Source organism: Clinocottus analis, unplaced genomic scaffold, assembly GCF_023055335.1.
Source record: "Clinocottus analis isolate CAN_PGR_092001 unplaced genomic scaffold, fCliAna1.0.p SCAF_4, whole genome shotgun sequence".
In the NCBI taxonomy this organism is placed as follows: domain Eukaryota; kingdom Metazoa; phylum Chordata; class Actinopteri; order Perciformes; family Cottidae; genus Clinocottus; species Clinocottus analis.
This window is the reverse complement of record NW_027176153.1, coordinates 23856381-23875214: the sequence shown is the minus strand read 5'-3', so window position 1 is coordinate 23875214 and position 18834 is coordinate 23856381. Positions and strand designations below refer to the sequence as shown.

General features: G+C 42.1%; 1 protein-coding gene across 2 annotated transcripts; it reads right to left on the bottom strand.

The window, feature by feature from the left end:
* Positions 1-638: 638 nt before the first annotated feature.
* Positions 639-18606, bottom strand: dgkaa (diacylglycerol kinase, alpha a). Of its 2 annotated transcripts, XM_068597433.1 has the most exons (24): positions 18470-18606; positions 12642-12753; positions 11986-12062; positions 10739-10868; positions 10488-10562; positions 10328-10377; positions 10119-10193; positions 9761-9877; positions 8630-8747; positions 8386-8474; positions 8175-8294; positions 7104-7202; positions 6777-6863; positions 6612-6685; positions 6448-6522; positions 6279-6364; positions 6033-6122; positions 5502-5662; positions 5344-5408; positions 4902-4992; positions 4593-4779; positions 2380-2497; positions 2196-2256; positions 639-2029 (listed from the first exon to the last, which is right to left on the bottom strand). In XM_068597433.1, the coding sequence occupies exons 2-24, from the start codon at positions 12715-12717 to the stop codon at positions 1949-1951; spliced, it is 2202 nt and encodes a 733-aa protein (XP_068453534.1). In that variant the 5' UTR covers positions 12718-12753; positions 18470-18606; the 3' UTR covers positions 639-1948. The 2 variants fall into 2 exon arrangements, with proteins under 2 accessions (XP_068453534.1, XP_068453535.1); XM_068597434.1 differs by lacking the exons at positions 10328-10377; positions 10488-10562; positions 10739-10868; ... (1 more) ...; positions 12642-12753; positions 18470-18606 and having other exon boundaries at positions 10070-10137.
* Between the last annotated feature and the right edge of the window lie 228 nt (positions 18607-18834).

The window sequence follows — 18834 nt, the reverse complement described above, 5'->3', positions numbered from 1 at the left end:
CATAAAACGGTCAAAAAAAAATATTCTGAAATGTGATGATTGCGGAATTATTCATATTTTCAACCTGGAAGATGTCACTTTGATGTTTACGGACATCGTTCACTATTTTCTGACATTCTTTAATAATTGATCATGATAATCATGATCAGTTTCAGACTTAAATCAATAGATAGTTAGAAAGATAGATAGATAGATAGATAGATAGATAGATAGATAGATAGATAGATAGATAGATAGATACATACATACATACATACATACATACATACATACATACATACATACATACATAGAAACTTTATTAATCCTGCAAAGTGAATTTGTAGAAGAGCCCTAGTTCAGTGAATAGTTGTGAAAATGTTCTACGAAGTGACTTTACTCACCTGAAAGATATTTATGTGATCTCTTGAACCTTGAAACTAAATAGACAAACCCTGAGATGAGACTTTGGAGTAAAGTAGGACACAACTAGAATGTGGAAACAACAAAAATGTTGTGTTTGTATGTTTGTGTCAGAGACAAATTTGAAGTAGTAGTGCAATGCAGTTTTTTTGTTTGTTAAAAAGACAAAAAGATGAAGGATTTTTAAAGCTTTTTATATATCTTAAATGCTTTAATGCTCTTGTATATTCCCACCAGCGATGAATAACTTTTGAAGGCACATATCATTATCAATAATTAATTGAACTCATGACATGCAAACTGTATATAAATCTGACCAGCTGCTGTTTGTAACATTTCTAAATATACAATATGGCTTTAATGGTTTGTTGCAGGCAGACCAGCTCTCGTTAAAGTATACAACAATATTCATCAGAGATCAAGTTGTACAACAAGGAGTTAAGGACTTAAATAAGCAGAGAAAACACATTTAGTCAGCGGAGCAGATCATGTTGCAGCCAACCGGCGCCCCCTTGTGGTTGAATAAATAATCTACCACATAAATAATGACGTCTACCAAACACTGAAGTCCAGATGATTTATTAAAATCTCTACACAGTGTGTTATTTCAGGCATATTACATACACATCTCTCAGATATATTGAAATGATATGATTGAAGATTAAGCATTTAAATAAGATAAATTGGAAGTAAACATACATCTGCTTGCTTTCCACAGAAACATACACACACACACACACACACACACACACACACACACACACACACACACACACACACACTGCTGCAATCGATCAGCATGCATCCCTCTTTTGGTGCTGTTCCTCAAAAACACTTTCAAGTATCTTTTGAAATATACGAAGAAAAAAAAGTGAAATAATTATCGTCACAATCTGAAACGTAATCTCATCTAATCTTCACTTTTGGTTCCAAATCGAAACAAATATACATTGGTATATATATATATATATATATATATATATATATATATATATATATATATATATATATATATATATATATATGTCTTTCACATCATCTTTACAGCCACAATTAAGACAGCAATAGTACGTGGTCTACACACACACACACACACACACACACACACACACACACAGCTCTGTAAAGCCATAACCATAGAGAACAGATTTTAAAGGCACATGAAGCTAAATACTTTTCCTTTAGCGTGATATTCACTTTACTCTAAATGTTACTTTAAGTTCCTACAGAGCAGCGTTTCCACTAACTGTGAAGCGCTGACACAGAAGTAGCACGAGAGAGTCGAGTATTGATAAAAACACAGAGTACATTTGGCGGAAAATACTTTTCAAACACTTCTGAGCATACAGTCGTATTCATACATGTCCATGCTTCGGTTATGTGTTACAGAGATGCAGTTATTCTACCTTTGACTCTTACTGTTGATTATTCTACAACACACACATTCAAATTGATTTCATATTTAAAAAACAAACAAAAAAAGGGTCAGTCCTCTATTTACAACAAAAAATAAAATAAAATGTGCACGTTGCTGCTTCTGAGCAGTTTATTTGTAGTTGAAAAAACCAGATGATTTGGCCTGAGGAGCCATCAACATGCTGGCTTGGTTCTTGTGTGTGATGTGAATCTGAAAAGGAAATATAGAAAGAAAGAAATGCCCAGTAAATTACAATAGAATCAAATAAAAAACATTTCAGACTCATTTTATTGTGAAAAGGGAAATTTGCTTGAATATTTAATGTATGTTATTTCAGAGTAAACCGTGTGTATGTGTGTGTGTGTTTGTTAAGTACCGTGCAGGGAGGCTGCATCCACGGCTCTCCATCTATCTGCATCGGTAGAGCTTTCTTCACCCTGAGGGTGAAGTAGAGAGGCGTCAGGTAGCATTATGTCATAATTATGATTATCATCATTATGTAAAGAACCAGGAGATCATCGTCAGCTGGTGACGAGTCTGAACATGTCTCTGTTCCTCACCTGATGGTGATCTGCGAGGTTTTGGCGAGCCTCACGGCGCTCTTCAGACCCGTGTATATCTGTCCCATCTCCATGGCTCCTTCCAGGCCGACCACCTCTAAGCGACGGTCACTGAGATCTGATGAGAAACACAAAGGACGAGCTGAACCTTCTGATCCAAGACGGACAAAGTTAGCAACTAGCACACATGCTAACGCTCTGTGCGTGACTGTCTGCTAACAGGTTGCCGTGTGAGCGTGTTGTGTTTACAGCTTGTTTCTGCTGACCTCAATTGGCCATAAAAATCAGTTAATGCAGGTGGAAAATACTAGAACATCATGAAAACTATGGAGGTAGATTTGTGTCATTTTTACTCGAGCAAGTAATCTCCAGATCTTTGCTCTCAATTCAAAAAATTGCTCCAAAAAAAAATACACTCTCAAATAAAAAAAAACACTTTCAAAAAAAGAAATTTGCCCTAAAAAAAAAAAAAAATTCTTTCTAAAAAAAAAAAAAAAAAGAATCTGAAAAAAAATTATTTTTCTCAAAAAAAAAAAAAACGCTTTCAAATAAAAAAATTGCTCTCAAAATAAAAATTTGCTCTCAAAACAAAACATTTGCTCTAAAAAAACCCCCTGCTCTCTCAATCCAAAAAGTCACAAGTTGACTTGTGGGCGTAGAGGGCGGGGCCTGCGCTGCTGAATGAGTTTCTATTGGTGGACTCATTGGGCTCTGGCTCACTCACACACTAACAGGAGGTTACGTGACGACACCGAGGTAAGATGACATCATATTTCTCTGTTGTCAACAATATTTTAAATGTAGCAGCACTTCTTTGATTTCATGTTGTTGGTGTTGTTGAGTCTCTTTTGTTAAACAACATGGAGGCTGCGTGTTGACATGCAGCCCCACTTTCTGCCTGCATGTACCGTTAGCCCACAGCGGCTAACGGTACATGCACCTGATGCTATGTTAGCAGGTTAGCTGCGCATGTATGATACACTTCAAAATAAATCCTGTGTTTGGTTGTTTGTAAAATATGTGTGTAGCGCTGTAACATCTCAGTACTACAACTTCACCTCTTAGAGGAAGAAGCTTCATGGAGCTTTAAATTTTTTTTTTTGAGAGCAAATTTTTTAGAGAAACTTTTTTAGAGCAAATTTTAGTTTTGAGAGGATATTTTATTTTTTTTTGGGAAAATTTTTTTTTTTTGGAGCGAATTTTTTTTTGAGAGAGCAAATTTTTTTTTGAGAGGATTTTTTTTTTGAGAGCCAATTTTTTTTGGAGAGCATTTTTTTTGGAGCGAAATTTTTTTTTGGGAGAGAATTTTATTTTTTGAGAAAAAAAATTTTTTTGGAGAGAATTTTTTTTGAGAGAGCAAATTTTTTTTTGAGAGGATTTTTTTTTTTAGAGCAAATTTTTTTTGGAGAGAATTTTTTTGGGGAGAGAATTTTTTTTTGAGAGAAAATTTTTTGGGGGAGAGAATTTTTTTTGGAGAGAAAAATTTTTGGGGAGAATTTTTTTTTGGAGAAATTTTTTTTTTTGGAGAGAATTTTTTTTGAGAGAGCAAATTTTTTTTTGAGAGAATTTTTTTTGGAGAGAACTTTTTTGGGGAGAGAATTTTTTTTTGAGAGAACATTTTTTTGGGGAGAGAATTTTTTTTTGAGAGAAAATTTTAGTTTTGAGAGCATTTTTATTTTGAGAGCAATTTTTTTTTTTTGGAGAGAAATTTTTTTTTGAGAGCATTTAATTTACTTACAAACTAGTAACGTCCTCAGGTAAAAAAGACACAAATCTAACTTCATAGAAAACCCATCAGACTGACGCTTTAATCACACGGACGCCAGGATAATTTACTGCATTTCATGATTTGTGCAAATGATCCTCTTCAAAAGAAATCCATTGATTTTTTTTTGTGAGCCCTTGGAAACAGCCGATCAAGCGGAAAACACAACGTTTGACAACCGTTGTTCAGTCAAGCGTTTTAGCAAATAGTCGTCTGGTTTGTGTCCAGCTGACAAACATTACATCATTTTTCACTCTCTCTCTCTTCGGCTGAACAGGTGCAGCGAGTTCTTTCGCACCTTCCTGCTAAAAATAGCTGCCGGTTAATGGAAGTGACGTTTGTTGGAGGTGAAAACAAAACAGAGAGCTGACAAGAGGTTTAAAAAGCTTCATGTGAGGTGAATCTGATTAACTCTCACACTGGTGTGACTCAACTAAAGACAGGATACCTTGGGAGGTCACTTTCAGGATCTCTGGGTCCACGACCACCTCGGGCTCTTCCTGACTCGCCATTCCCTTCGTTTCGCCTTTTTTGGTCTCGCCCCATAGGTTGGATCCGCCGTGCATGCTGGGAATGTTTAGGACAGCGACGCCTTCTAGAGACAAGCTACTGAGGTCCAGTGGAGTCCCAGCGCACTGAAGAAGAAACGACAGCAGACAAATAAAGCTTCAGCTCTGTGTCTCTGGCTGAAGGAACTGTTCTGTCTCTCTGTCTTTGTTTCAAAGACAAAAATACAAAACTTGCAAAACGTTTTCACCTCAATTGTCAGACTTTCGCTCAGTTTCTTGCAGGAAGCCGAGATGGTTTCTGAAGTGGCGAATTCAAAATACCACAGCTTGTTCTTCATTCTGCAGTCATACACACAAAAAAAACATTTTTTTTCCTCTCAGATTGACGTGATAATTCATTTTCACAGAACATTTTCTCCTTTTTTATCACACACGGCTCTTTAGAGATGGAGGAGGAGGAGTGAAGTAGAAACGATTGCTGCAACAAACATCTGCTGTTGCCACCTGTGTTCCTTTTTTCATTTTTAAATGAAAGTACAGCTGTTGTTCCTCTGATCTCATTGTTGTTGCACCGTTCATCTGTCAGAGGTATGATCTTAAAAACTGTATTGTGTTACTGAAACGTTGCTGTTTGTTTGCTGCTCCTGAAGAGACTCACACTTTGTTTCACTAAACTGTTTGGCTGCCTACCTGCTGTTAAATTTCTGGGGATGTTTCTCCCTCATTGTGTGAAAGCGGTGGGCGATGGAGGCGTCCTGTCAACACAACAAAACACAGCAATGGTCCAAACACAAAAACATGAATAATAAACACTTCCTCTCGCGCGACGTCCTTCTGAGAAAACTCACCACTCCGATGGAGAAGTAGTTGTTGATGATCTCGTAGGGCACCGGGTCGCCCTTCTCCTGGTTCTCATCGGGGACGACCTGCACGCTCCAGCGGTCCATCAGCACCTCAGAGCTCCCCTCGATGTCTTTAAGGATACGACTCAGATCCTCGCCGTCGTATCCTTCGAAAGAAACAAAAAAGAAAAACGTCGACGTGATTAATGCGGACTAATAATTGGAGAACTTCTCCTTTAATGGGTCACATTCAAACAGTGACTCAGCACGTACGCAGCGAGCTGTTTCATTGTTCTGTTACAGGAAAACACTCATTCACTGAGCAGGGGTCGTCCTTCATTCAGAGGATCGGCGGTTCGATCCCCGGCCCCCGCGAGCCAGGGTCGATGTGTCCTTGAGCAAGACACTTAACCCTGAAAATGTCTCCCGTGAAAGATAGATAGTCCTGATGTGGCAGCTTGCATGGCAGCTCCTCTCACCAGCGTCTCAGTGTTCAGAAAAGCGCTTCATAAATTCAAACTATTCTTCGTTTCTTACCTCCGCCCCATCGCAGACATCGCGCCAGGTCATTTCCTGTGCCCAGAGGAAGCACAGCGACAGGTGGTCGTACCAGCAGATTCGCTTTGTCTGATAGCGAGAAAAAGAGAAGCAAAGAGAGAGAGAGAGAGAAGCACAAAAGGGAAGTGCGTCAGAACGAACCAGAAGCTCACGGCGTGGCGGCTATCGCGTCCCCTTTTTTAATACTTTTTTGGCGCTCGCTGCTGTCGTGGCCGTCAGTCTCACCTATTGCGTCGAGAATCCAGCCGACGGTGCCGTCTCCACCGCACACCAAGATCCTGTAGTCCTCCAGATTTTTGAAGAAACTCAGTCTGAGAGAAAGATGACGGGGGATTATGACATCACAGCTTCGTGTATTTAGAAAAACTCATAATCTGTTGTACCAATCCCTCACCCTGGTGCAGGTCCTCCATTGCAAAGGTTGTGCACCTGCCGGGGATTCAGTAAATACTGAAATTTATGCAGGACTCTGAAATACAGTAAACCAGTTTAAAACAACGTGCATGTATGAGACAACCGTGTATTCATGAACGCATCTTTTTTTATTTCAGGACTCACCTTTCTCCCTGCTTGCCGCCACTTTTAAGGTTGACAAACACCAGAAGAGGATGTGTGTTCGGCACAGGGCTGATCTGTCGAACGACAAACACGCGTGTGATCCACCGATTTACTGCCGAGTCAAACTGAACCACGTCATTGTAAATATGTGGATACTGAATATACCTGAAGCACTTGTCCGTCAGGAGTAGTATTGAGCTCGCTGTCATCCGTAGAGCCAGAGCAGCCGTTTTTTACGTTGTTTGGTCTCTCCTTCAGGGACGAAAAAAAACACGGTAAAGATCAAATATACCAGAGAAAATGTGATGGATGTTTCTGCCTTTTGAGTACAAAGAAAGAAAAATCTCTCTACACACTGCTACGCTTGTCAAAATGCCACTCAGGTGAGAAAGGTTTACGAACAAGAAACAGCCCCGGGCCGATGTCACGCTCTGCGTCGGTGTGTCAGGCGGTGTTTGTGTTTTGTGCGTTTGCCCGAGGACGATCCTGTACCTTTATAACAGGATATATTGCCCATGGAGGCAGGATGTGGTCTCTGAGGGGCCCACAGGTGCACTCTGTCGGCTCCTGGTCTGCACATTCATCATGACGCTGTGAAACACAAACAGATGCACATCAAATAGACTCCCAGCGCAACAGTGATGACAACCGGCAGGATCTGAAGTGATCTTTTTCAAGCAAAATGTTCGGGCCCCACCGCCCCGACAACACGGGAACAAAATGGTCCAACTTGTTGAGACTCCTCCATCCGTGCTTTTTAATGAATAGATTAAAGAAAATGTAAATCCCTTTCAAGTGAACCAGATTGCTCCATCTGACAAGAACTAATAACATGTGCAATCACTTTGTTAAAACAATGCAAATAAAGTTATATATGTGCAAAAAATAACTCATATTTGGCCAAAAAAGATGAGCAAGGAAACCGGTTGGATCCCTGTTTTCTCCCCATAGTTTCATGTTGAAGTGTCCTTGAGCAAGGCACTGAAGCCCCAGAGCTTCACAGCAGCACAAAGCTCCTTCATTACTAAGGATGGTGACATGCAGAGAATAATCCCACCACTGTGGGATTAATAAAGGATTCTTAAAAAATGTTTAAAAAATTAAAAAAATTAAAATAAAAAAACATTTATATATATATATATATATATATATATATATATATATATATATATATATATATATAAAAAGTTGTATGTTTATATATATATTATATATTTTTTTATTTAAAAAATATATATACATGTATATTTATATATATATACATTTAAATATATTTTATATATATTTTTTATATTTTTTTATTATTTAAAAAATGTATATATATATATATTTTAGAATCTGCATCTCCCCTGCGCCCCACCTGTAATACCTCCGCGCCCCACTAGAGGGTCACGCACCACAGTTTGAGAACCACTGCTGTAAAGGGACAGGAGCGAGGAGGAAATGCTTCTTTACAGTTTGAATGTTGGCGCCTGATAACACGACTGCATCTTTTCTCCACGCTGCTAATAAAACATAACGCGTTGCTAGAAAATCAGCCACGCGGTGGAAACGCGTCCTCACCATCGTGTGGCACCACACGCAGTGTTTCCCCGTGAGGCCTTGATAGCTCTTGATCTTCTTCTGGCATTTTTCACACTTCCTCGAGTCACAGTTCCCGCTCACCCAGTCGTGCGCTGGAACCTGAAATGTGAGATGAATGTTTTTAAACGTTCACAGACGTGGGATGACGTCCGATATAAACTGTAAGTTTCACTGTAAATGTACCCCGTACCCCTGTTTCCTTCTTTGACTTCACGTACGTCCGGGTGCACGGCGCCGGGTTCCTGTTGGCACAGCGGCCGTGGACGGTGTATTTGCAGCCTGCACAACACAACACACATCCCAGCTGTCTTATGGTGTTTACATTATACATTTATGGCGGACAGATTGAATCCACAAAAGCGGACCGCAGTTATCAATTTTGAGCGTTGAGAATTGGCAAATGTCGCCCTCTTGTGGCGCGTTCAGGTACTCACAGGTGCAGCAGAGTCCTTGTTTCCTCAGGCCCAGCAGCATGCTCTGGCACACGTTGCAGTAAACGGGCTTATTGAAGTGTTTCATCCTCCAAAGGTGCTGCCCGTCATTTTGAGTCATCTGCTTGTCGAGCGATCATTGAAGACGGTAAATGCAAAAGAAGAACGTCATGGTTATAAAAGAAAAAGCGTGAGAAAATATGCTCGTATCTGTTTCCCCTTTCGGATCAAACACAAACCCTTCAATCATAAAAGTGTGGGTGTGTTTCTCACACACAACTTTGCCCTAATGAGATTGCTGATTATGCATATGTGCGTCTACATATCATGACATACGGTGTCACACCACATTCAAGTCAACACAGACTATAATCTCAGATTCTTAACACAAGATTATGGAGTTGCTTTCAGTCTGTTTAGCCAGTGCTTTCATCCGGATTACACACTGAAATGCTTTTTTTTTTTCTTCTTCCCGACATGATGAATCATCCTCTCACTTACTGCATGACGCATCGCCAGCAGGCCATGAAAAAAAACAACCTCACAGCAACTGTGAGGGGGCTGAATTTATGCACCCCGGGCTTCAAATGTCCATTGGTGGCTGGAAATAGCCTGAAGGGGAAGTCCCTGGCATTGTTGTGGAGGCCAAACCCCGTCGCCAGAGTCCAATCCATGATTTTTAGACACGCAGTCCCACATGAGCGGCGTTCCCGGCAGCAGATTTAAATATCACAACACAAATCTGACCCGTCCTTGTTTTATGACGAGCAATTTCCCGCACACGCCTATTATACTTTTTGGACTTCTCTAGTCAGATATATAGTCCCTAAAGATTGCTTTTTTTTAGTGCAAGTACTTTGTGAAATGTGGACAGAGATTGTGCAGAGTAAATGGAAAACACTTAAGCACTCTAATGCTGCATGAGAGGAGGAGATGACATTACCACACCCTGTGACGCCGAGTCAGCAGAAAAAGGCCTCTTATCGTCTATACGGGTATTTACGGGAGGAGGCAAAGGACAGAGGAGCGGCAATGCAAGGCCACGGTTTCACAAGAACAGTAAAAAAAGTGTTTTTACAAGCTGTTAAGCATTCATGGCGAACAGCACAAAGACAAACATGCTTTTTAAAGTACCTTAAGACCCAACAAGACCAGCAGGGGAACATTGTTCATGCCTCCCTCCACCCACTCCTCCAGAGACACCGTACCGCTGCTGTCAGCATCAATCGCTGTCATCATGTCCTTCAGAACCTGGTGGAATGACATTGAATTGTTAGCACGCAGTCAGCACACACACCTCTATCACTTAAAAAAAAAAGACCAATTTGTGGATTTTTAAAGCTGCATCTACTGCAATATATGATGCACAATGATGCAAATGATATATTGTGCAAACAAATGCGTTTAACTCTCTGTATATTTACTATATTGTACAGGACGTACAAGCCTTCATGTGTCTGCGGGATGCTTGCAGTTCAGAGTCGAGACTCACCGGCCTCAGCTCAGACACATCCCACCCGAGGTATTCTGCAGCGTGCATCATCTGAGCAATAATCCTGTCCACTTCCTGTTTAAAAACAACACAGCAAAAGACTTGTTTTCAGTCTTGCAGCTAGTACGATACAGTGCTACCACAACTCAAACCGGAGTCTTTATCCTGATCATGACAATCCTGCAGAAGAGACTCTCACAACAACTTACAGAGCTGTCGAGGACTCCGTTCCCATCTCTGTCGTAAAGCTTGAAAGCAACTAAAGAGAAAGAGAAGGAGAGAGAGAGAGGGGGAATATGAAAGTGGAAGTGCTGGACCAAGTCATCAAATGAAATTATCTTTGGCAGGAAAAGCAACAAAAGGACTCACACTCCAGCTTGTCCCGAGGCTGGTCGTCCTCCAGCAGAGAGAAGTAACAGGAGACATCCTTCAGAAAGACCTCCTCTGCAGGGGAGAGACAGGGAAGAGGCAGAAAGGATGGCTGTGAATATCTGCACAAACAGCCACTTCACACGCTCGCGGTGAGAAATTGACTTAAGCCAAATAGGCCGCGTTGTAAATGGATACGGGCACGGAGGCAGAGGAGTGAGCCGTGTTGGACGCATGGTGTATTATCTCACTGGCGCTGTCTTCCTGGGTGGGTTCAGAGTTTTGGAAAGAGCAGAAGAGTCGCTGGCAGAGGTCCACGGGGAAGTCCTCCACTTCTAAATAAGTCTTCAGGAACAGACGAAAGCCTTCTTCATCGATGCACTGCAGGAAGAGAAATGATCGAAGAGACGCGCTTATTTTTAGACTGTGCTTTTGGGAAATGTAAAATTAAATGTTTTAACCGTCTGCGTGCGTGTGTGTGTGTGTGTGTGTGTGTCAACTTCTGCATTTGACCTCTTCTGAAAATAAGGGAAGATGACATTCACGATGTGAAAAAAAATGTCTCTGATGTGTCGTTTTCTCAAGAAAAAAACAAAAATAACACCTTTGTTTTGAGGTTGAGCTTCATGCGCTGCAGTTGAAAAGCCTTTTTCAAAAGCTCAAGATGTTTCTGAGAAACATTTAATCCACTTTTTCAAAATCGGTGGCTGGGTTTTCCCGTGAAAATGACCCAAAAAACAAAGCCCGTGGAATCCAGATTTCCCGTCTGTCTATTTGTCCGGGTGTCTGTATCTCACATGATGACACGAGCTGCAGGACTCTCTCGATAACCGAGGAGCACAAACCCATTTCTTGCTGACATTAAATCATTCCCCTGGTTGATACCTCTGCAGTAATAAAGTGCACGACAGCCAGGTAACAACAACAAAAGGAACAAAAGTCAAATGAAAGTAAAACCACGTAATTGAAGACACGCCTTAACATTTACAAACATTGTTATTATTCAGTGTGTTTTAATAGCTGGTACTTTATGGCAGTAGTTATGCTTTCCCCCATAAAAAAACCTAATCCAATTACCTAATCAAACTGTCTGAAGACAAATTATCCGTCTGAAGTTACTGCACTCGCTTCCTGCACAAATTAGTTGGCGGCGTCACCGCCCGACACTAAAGTAAAGGAAAGATCTCTTTCAATCACATCTGAGCTGACGCTGCAGGGCGGCCGGCAGCTTTGCTGCGTGGGCAAAACAAAAAAAAAAAAAGGGAGAAGGTAATTTACATCTGCGACCTCGCTCGATGGCGCTGGAGACGTTTCCCCCGGACAGCTCGGTGGACGAGATCGATCGGTTCGAATCTAATTAATTAGGCACGAGAAGACGGGGGACAGAAAAACTGCTCTGCTGAGAGATACAAGTCAGGGATTTGCGTGTGAGTGAGGGCGTTTTTTCTCTTTTGGACCTGAAGGCGAACAGCAGGACTCAGCATCCTGTCCCCCTCACCTCTCCATGTCTGTGCCGGGCCAGACGGCCATCTGCATCGAACTCCCTCAGCACGTCCTTCACCTTCAGGCTGCAGTCTGGAGGCAGAGACACACAGCAGGTCACGCCGGGATGCTCGTGGACATTTATTTTTATTTTTTCAGTACTTTGTACAATTTCTAATCCATCTGTAAATACATTTTTTTTTATTCCATGTATATTGTAAATATCGGATTCATCTGCAAATGTAATATTATTCTTGCTACTGCTAAAAAATGTTTTCTGTTATTACCATTCTATTGTTTATTTATATTACTTGTTTCTTTTATCTGTTTACTATCCTGTAATTTCCCCCCAGAGGGACTAGAAAAGGATTATCTTATCCCTTCCATGGAGCTCACAAAAGTAGATTATTCACATATTTACTATTACTGTGCGTTAACCATTTTCCTGAAACATCATGCAGCGTGATACACAAATACAAAAACAAAAGATGTGAATGCTTTATTTGCACACACACACACACACACACGTAAAAGATGTGGTGGACTGCAACCTCTTCTAGATGTGAGCGAGCGTAGATGAGTGTGTGTGTGGGTGGAAGTGGAAGTGAAGTGAAGGGGGGGGGGGGAGGTGTCGAGCGCTGAAAAAGCTGCCCGCCCGCCGCCTGTACTCACATTCAATGTACTGCTGTAGCTGGATGAAGTCGACAGGGTTCAGTTCCTTTACCTCTGGGTTTGTGGGGGTGGACATGGCGCCTGCTGCTGCTGCTGCACTATAACCGCCCGCCTGTGCACAAGCGAGAGAGAAACAGTGAGACGCAGATGGAGAGAGAGAAAAGAGAAGGTGGGCGCATGGTCGCCCGCCTCTTTGTAGGGACATGAAAGCACGGCTGCGAGCTGAACGGCGATAGCATCTCCCTCCTCCTCCTCCTCCTCCTCCTCGCGCCGCCGCCGCCGCTGTAACATCCACGATTGTCGACACACACAGAGAGAAGAATCACACTCGACATACAAAAGTTTGTGTGAAGCGGAAAGAAGGCAGGAACTGTCAGAGGATACGTGGAGCCATGCAGAGTATTTACCGTCAACTATATCAGTAGAATTATAATAGTTTCTCATGCTTTAACACCTTCATATATCACTTTGGTCTGCGTTCATAGTCCTTCCTTGATGTGTGTGTGGATACATGTATGCAACAATTGTGTGTTCTCACGTCTATATACTCTTTCTTTTGTGACTAGCCACTAAAAACTGGGCCAAGCATCTGGTAGAAATCATGTCAGGTGAACAGGACCCATGATACCTGGACACTCGGGATTCTCTGCACCTAAAATATCTTTCCATCTACTCACTGGCCCATATTTCATTTATAAAACACCAGATATTGGGAGTGTTTGGTTTAGTTCAGCTCAGAGGAATCTGAAACTATAACTTGTGATCACAACGAGTCTGCAAACGTTTACAAGTAAACATGCCGTTAAAGCGTAATGGAAAGAGATTCACTAACGACAGGAAACAAAGAGACAAATGTATATCCATTAATCATTTAAGAAAGAGGAGTCACAGGCCAATGGATGGGGGAAAGATGCCGTAGCATCCTGTGTGACTATAATAAGATGAAGATGCATGCCAGTAAAATGTGCCAAAAATACCTAATGCCGTTAATAATCATATAAAGGAATGTTGTGAGGGTATTTTTGGTCTTTCCAGGCAGATGTATCCTAATTAGCATCAAGCAGTAGCGCACATGCTTTTTTTTGGGGTATTTAAAAGCTCCTATTTGTGTAAAAGCAAAGCTATGTACTAGTTGTTTAGATGAATTAACACATTCTCCTATTAAAAAACAACAATGTTGAGTTAATAAGCAATAAAATGTTAAATAATATCAGGACTTCTGTGGTTTTACTTGGTCTGGTATGATCAGTAGCTTCTGGTGGCTAATGTTAGCCAACTTTAGCTACACATAACGGTCCTTACTGAATCAATAACCATCACGATCAACGCTTGTTAGGCTAATTATTACAAATGATTGCATAGTTTTGCTTAAAAGACCACAACAGTGATTTTGCCCAAATAATATATCTGCTCTGTTATCCATCGCAGCAAATTGCATTACATTTTGTCTAAATTATATTTTAGGGAACTGCAGTTACGACAATAAACTTTTTAGAAGAAAGTTTGAATAGTTTGCTAACTCATGTGTGTAAACCAATGTCAACGAGAGCCTGGAACAAAGTAAAAAAGACAAATTCAGAATGAGAAACTCTCAAAACAATTCAAAATATAAATGCACAGAACAGTTTTGATAAGTTAAATGTGCACACGTGCCTCCGTAAAGATATTAAAGACTATTCTGTCATCAACTCCACAAAACTGAAGCGTATAAAAGACTGTGTGGTGGGTTGTCGGTCCGGCACGATGAATAGGACCTCGCTGTAAATGTGTCGTTCACACCGTTGTCCTCAGGCGTTTAATCACACATTAAAGTGCAGCCGACGCAGGTATCAGCGACGGCTCGCCCTCAACAGAGAATCTGAGTACTCAAAGGACAAAGAACTGCACTGAGAACAAAACAAAAAAAAGGGAATAATCTCAAATAACACCCACTCCTTACATGTGATTGTATCCATTTGCGGTCTTTGGACTCTGAAAGGTTCACACTGTCCTCACTTAATTCCCTTCAAAAGGTCAGCGGCGTTGCCTAGCAGTCCCGTTCATGCGGCCGATCAGGTGTGCCGGCACTGTATCAACAAGCAAGGTGACACATGAAAGAGTCATGAAAATCCATCTGGCACTAATCACCTGAACGCAGCCTGAAACCTCTGCACTTCTAAAAATATGCACGTGGCTCCGTCTTCATGTAAATGAGGTAAAAATAGTCATAAAACACACTCGGGTGGTGTTTGTGCTTTCCAGAGGAGCGTGATGTCGTGAGCAGCATCGTGTCTAGTTTGTCTCCTTTTGCCAGCTGAGTATCATCATCATCATCATCATTATTGTCTGGTTCAACTAGATCTCAGAGGCCTATCTGAGTAATCTGATTCCTCACTTCCTGATTAGATAATGATTTGCATGCACAAGGCAACCTGAAAAAAATATCAGGACCAGAACACGGAAGCGCAGGAAGGAAAGCATCCTCCTGCACTTAGAGACGAATAGTGTACTGGAACAAGTATGAATATTTCAGGTGGTTTTGAGGAATGTCTGAGGCTTGTTAAGACTTAATACCGACCACGTGACGAGCTGCTTCTGGGCCGGCTCTCAATCAGGTTACAGTGTTGGACTTGACTTAAATGTCAGACGCCTCACGATCAGTTTATGTTACTTTACAGGAACATTTATGAGGTAGAGAGTCTGTTAAAATGGACTCACGTTGCCATCCGTCTGTGTGATTTACTTTGATTCGCTGTCCCGGGAAAAAAAGACAGAGCTACTACTTTGTTTGAACCGAAATGTCACCGCGTATAATCAGCGCCGGATAAATTGTGCAGCGCCTCAAAGCAGCGAAGAACAATTTGAATGTTCAAATGCTCCTCTGAGTAGCAACGAGCTTCCACTCCCACATGAACCTCCTGAAACCGTCCGTTCAGACGCCCGACACTCGTCTTCACTCCTGACAGCTGAAAAAATGCCAAAAGCGACCGCTTTATAAAACAATCACACGGTGAAATGATGGTAGATTCGCCTCAGTTGGCATTTTCCTTCTCGCGCCTGCGTTTTAATTATGATCCCTTTAATGTCTGCACATAAAACTGTCAACAACCATGAAGCACTGTCTACACAAGGGGATCGTTTCAAGGTACACGTGGAGGGGGTCAAACTCGTTCGGTGCAGGCTAATGTGTGTGCGAGCTGTCACGACGCCCACGCCTCGTGTCAAGGAAATCTGCTGTTGTGCAACACTTGCAGGGTGCAAGCCATTGATTGTCATTCTGCGGTTGGAAAACACTGCGTGTAGGCCCTTTGAACCGAGAGCAAAGAAATGTTTTTCTTTGCATCCGCGTTCCCCCTGAAACTGCAGACGTGCGTCTCGATTGCATCAGGTGAACAGGAGGTTGGAGGACGGACATGCTCGGTCGCTGTGGGAAAGTGTTTCCCTCCATCAGCTGGTAGAAAGAGGCCGCCGACCCTGGCAAGGAGGGAGGAGGGAGGAGGGAGGAGGGAGGAGGGAGGAGGGAGGAGAGAGGACCCAGTCGGTGTCGCTGTGGGTCTTTCCCCTCCACCTCCTCCCACACCGTGAACCTCTCGGCTGGCCTTCAAAAACAACCACGAGGCCGCGCTTTAAATTGCATTCTGCATGCAGATGCTACTGTGACTCATCGCATGAACACGGGAATACTCTCATGCTACTATAAATGGGCCGTTTGCTCCAGGGGTCACTTTGCAGGCCGAGCCAGAAGTTTCAAAACGAGCAGCAATATTTAAACTTCCTTAGTGGAACTATTGTAGAAAGAAGAAAAAAAGAGCCATGTTGTGTGGATCCCGAGAGCTGCAGCCAGTAACCACGACTTCCTCTGGTTGTTTGATACCCTCACGTTTTATTCACTATAGTAAATATCATCGTGTCGCAAACTGGAACATGTGTCGACGCAACTGAAAGCATCCAAGCAGATGTATAGTTTCTATATGTGTTTGTTCTATGATGTTATGCTGGTGTCCGCCTGTGTCAGTATGCTAAATCAGAGCAACACAGAGTTCCCCTTGTCTTTCTAAAGAATTGAGCGGTATGCAAACCACACAAGGCCAAAGTTAGAAGGAACACTGGAGAACTTGATCACGAAACACAAAAGGGAAAACAACAAAAAGACGAAAAACCACAGAATGAATCACAGATTCTCTGGAAATGTGGGCGAGGCTTTGCTCACTCCAAGGCTCAGACTTGAATGTGAATTATATAATATATATATTTTTTGTTGTTGTGCAGAGGCAGCCTTGTAGAAGAACACCCCGCTGCGCCCAGAGAAACCAAAAAAACCTCCAACCTGCCCAGACTTGAGAGAGAGCAGCTCTGTTTGCACATATCAAGGAGTCTCGCCTGCTTCGCCCACACAGCTTTCCACAACTGAAAATTAAACATTAAATGTCACTTCTTCTTTTTTTTTCTTCTTCAATGATTCAATCTGAAACATCGTCTTCGTCACGATCATTTCAGTCATTCGGGGATCCGAGATATTTAAGGGGATTTCAGTATAGTGGGTTGTATTCGGTCTATTTTTGAGATATGAATGGATGAGCCTCACTATAGGAAAGAGTATTTCATAAGTTACAGCATTTGATACTTGAGCTGCACTAAGATAAAGTCTAATCACATCTATGACGTGAGAATAAAGTAATGACTCGTGACAACAAAAAGGGATTAAAATCAGTCATGACAACAGGACTCAAAGGAATATCACGATGAAGGAAGTGAAGGCTAAATTGGAGCTACAACTATTGCATTTAGAGAAGTGAAATAATCTACAAAAATGCATCAATGCCATCGCTCTGGTCACACCGTGCAATACAGCAACCGCTAACCTTCATCAAATAAACAGGGGATTTACAAATGGGCTGAATTCTAGTGCATTTACGGCCTCCAACGATGGGACAACCGCACTATTGATCGTCTGTGCCTGAAAACTATCTTGCAGCTACAAACAGATGGGATGCCACTGAGAATCTCCTGCTTGGAACTAAGGAGCTCCAGCAGGAAAGTGTCAGCTGGGAATGAAAGCTGAGGGGATTATGCATGAAAAAACACAGACCTGTGAGTATCAAGATCTTCCTGCATGGTGTGTTTGACCAGTTTACATCGTGGTTTTCAAGCCACTTTCACCATTTGGGAGCTTTGAGCAAACAATGCAGGGACAGTGACCACTATCATCTACGTCACACTGTGGAGGATTAAGTGAGAAAAGACCGTGGAAACCCCTTTGAGGTGTTTCATGTCTATTTATGTTAGAAATAGCTCCACATCCTGCAACAAGCATAATCTCAGATGGGTGTCACATGAGGCTAAAACCTCCAATGCTGTCAATGTAGCATGTGTGTGTGCGTATGTGTGTGTGTGTTAAAAATAAAGCAGATAGTGGAGTCCCTTTGCACCAAAGTATCTCCAGACACCCACAACTGCTTCAGATAGCACTAATATCTGAGGCATATTGCTCGTATCTAGAAATAGATTGAGAGGAAAGGTTCCCCGCGTGTAATTTAAGCAGCCTGGCATTAACAGTCACGGCACGCTGCAGAGGGAACAACAATTATGAGCTTTAAAAAAAAAGAAAAAGGCACATGACTGTGCACTAACATGCATTATGTCTGTCCTGTCCATTACTCTGTCACAACACGTCTGCTCGCTGCTCGTGCACGGAAAGCTTTCCATCAATAAAATGCGCAAACAGCACAGAAACAACAGGCTGGCGTGATAACGTTGTGTTGCGTTTCGTCTGTGCAGCGACACACAAACTTCATTCAATGCGTCGAGTCCTCCGGACCTCTCACTGTTTGTCGTCGGTCGTCTTTTACCTTTTTTTTTTTGTTCCTCTGTCGCCACTCAGTTGTTATTTCACGGGATCGTCGCGGTTTCCCCCCAAATAAATAATAAATAAATAAAAATCCTGCCGTCACAAGAGTCCGTTAACTTTCAATGGAGGCAGCAGCAGTTTGTGCGAAGTGGAAGCAGAGAAGCAGAGAGAGAGAGAGAGAGAGAGAGAGAGAGAGAGAGAGAGAGAGAGAGAGAGAGAGAGAGAGAGAGAGAGAGAGAGAGAGAGAGAGAGAGAGAGAGAGAGAGAGAGAGAGAGAGAGAGAGAGAGAGAGAGAGAGAGAGAGAGAGGATCCCTTTCTGTCAAGCACCGCCTCGGCTGCTCTGCGCCCTTTTTTGCAAAGACAAC

Coding starts and splice junctions, on each gene's coding strand:
- dgkaa (XM_068597433.1), bottom strand. CDS start 12,717: ATGTCCACCCCCACAAACCCAGAGGTAAAGGAACTGAACCCTGTCGAC. Junction 8,475..8,629: donor ACAAGGACTCTGCTGCACCT/GTGAGTACCTGA, acceptor TGTGTTGTGCAG/GCTGCAAATACACCGTCCAC. Junction 4,780..4,901: donor GCGAAAGTCTGACAATTGAG/GTGAAAACGTTT, acceptor TTTCTTCTTCAG/TGCGCTGGGACTCCACTGGA.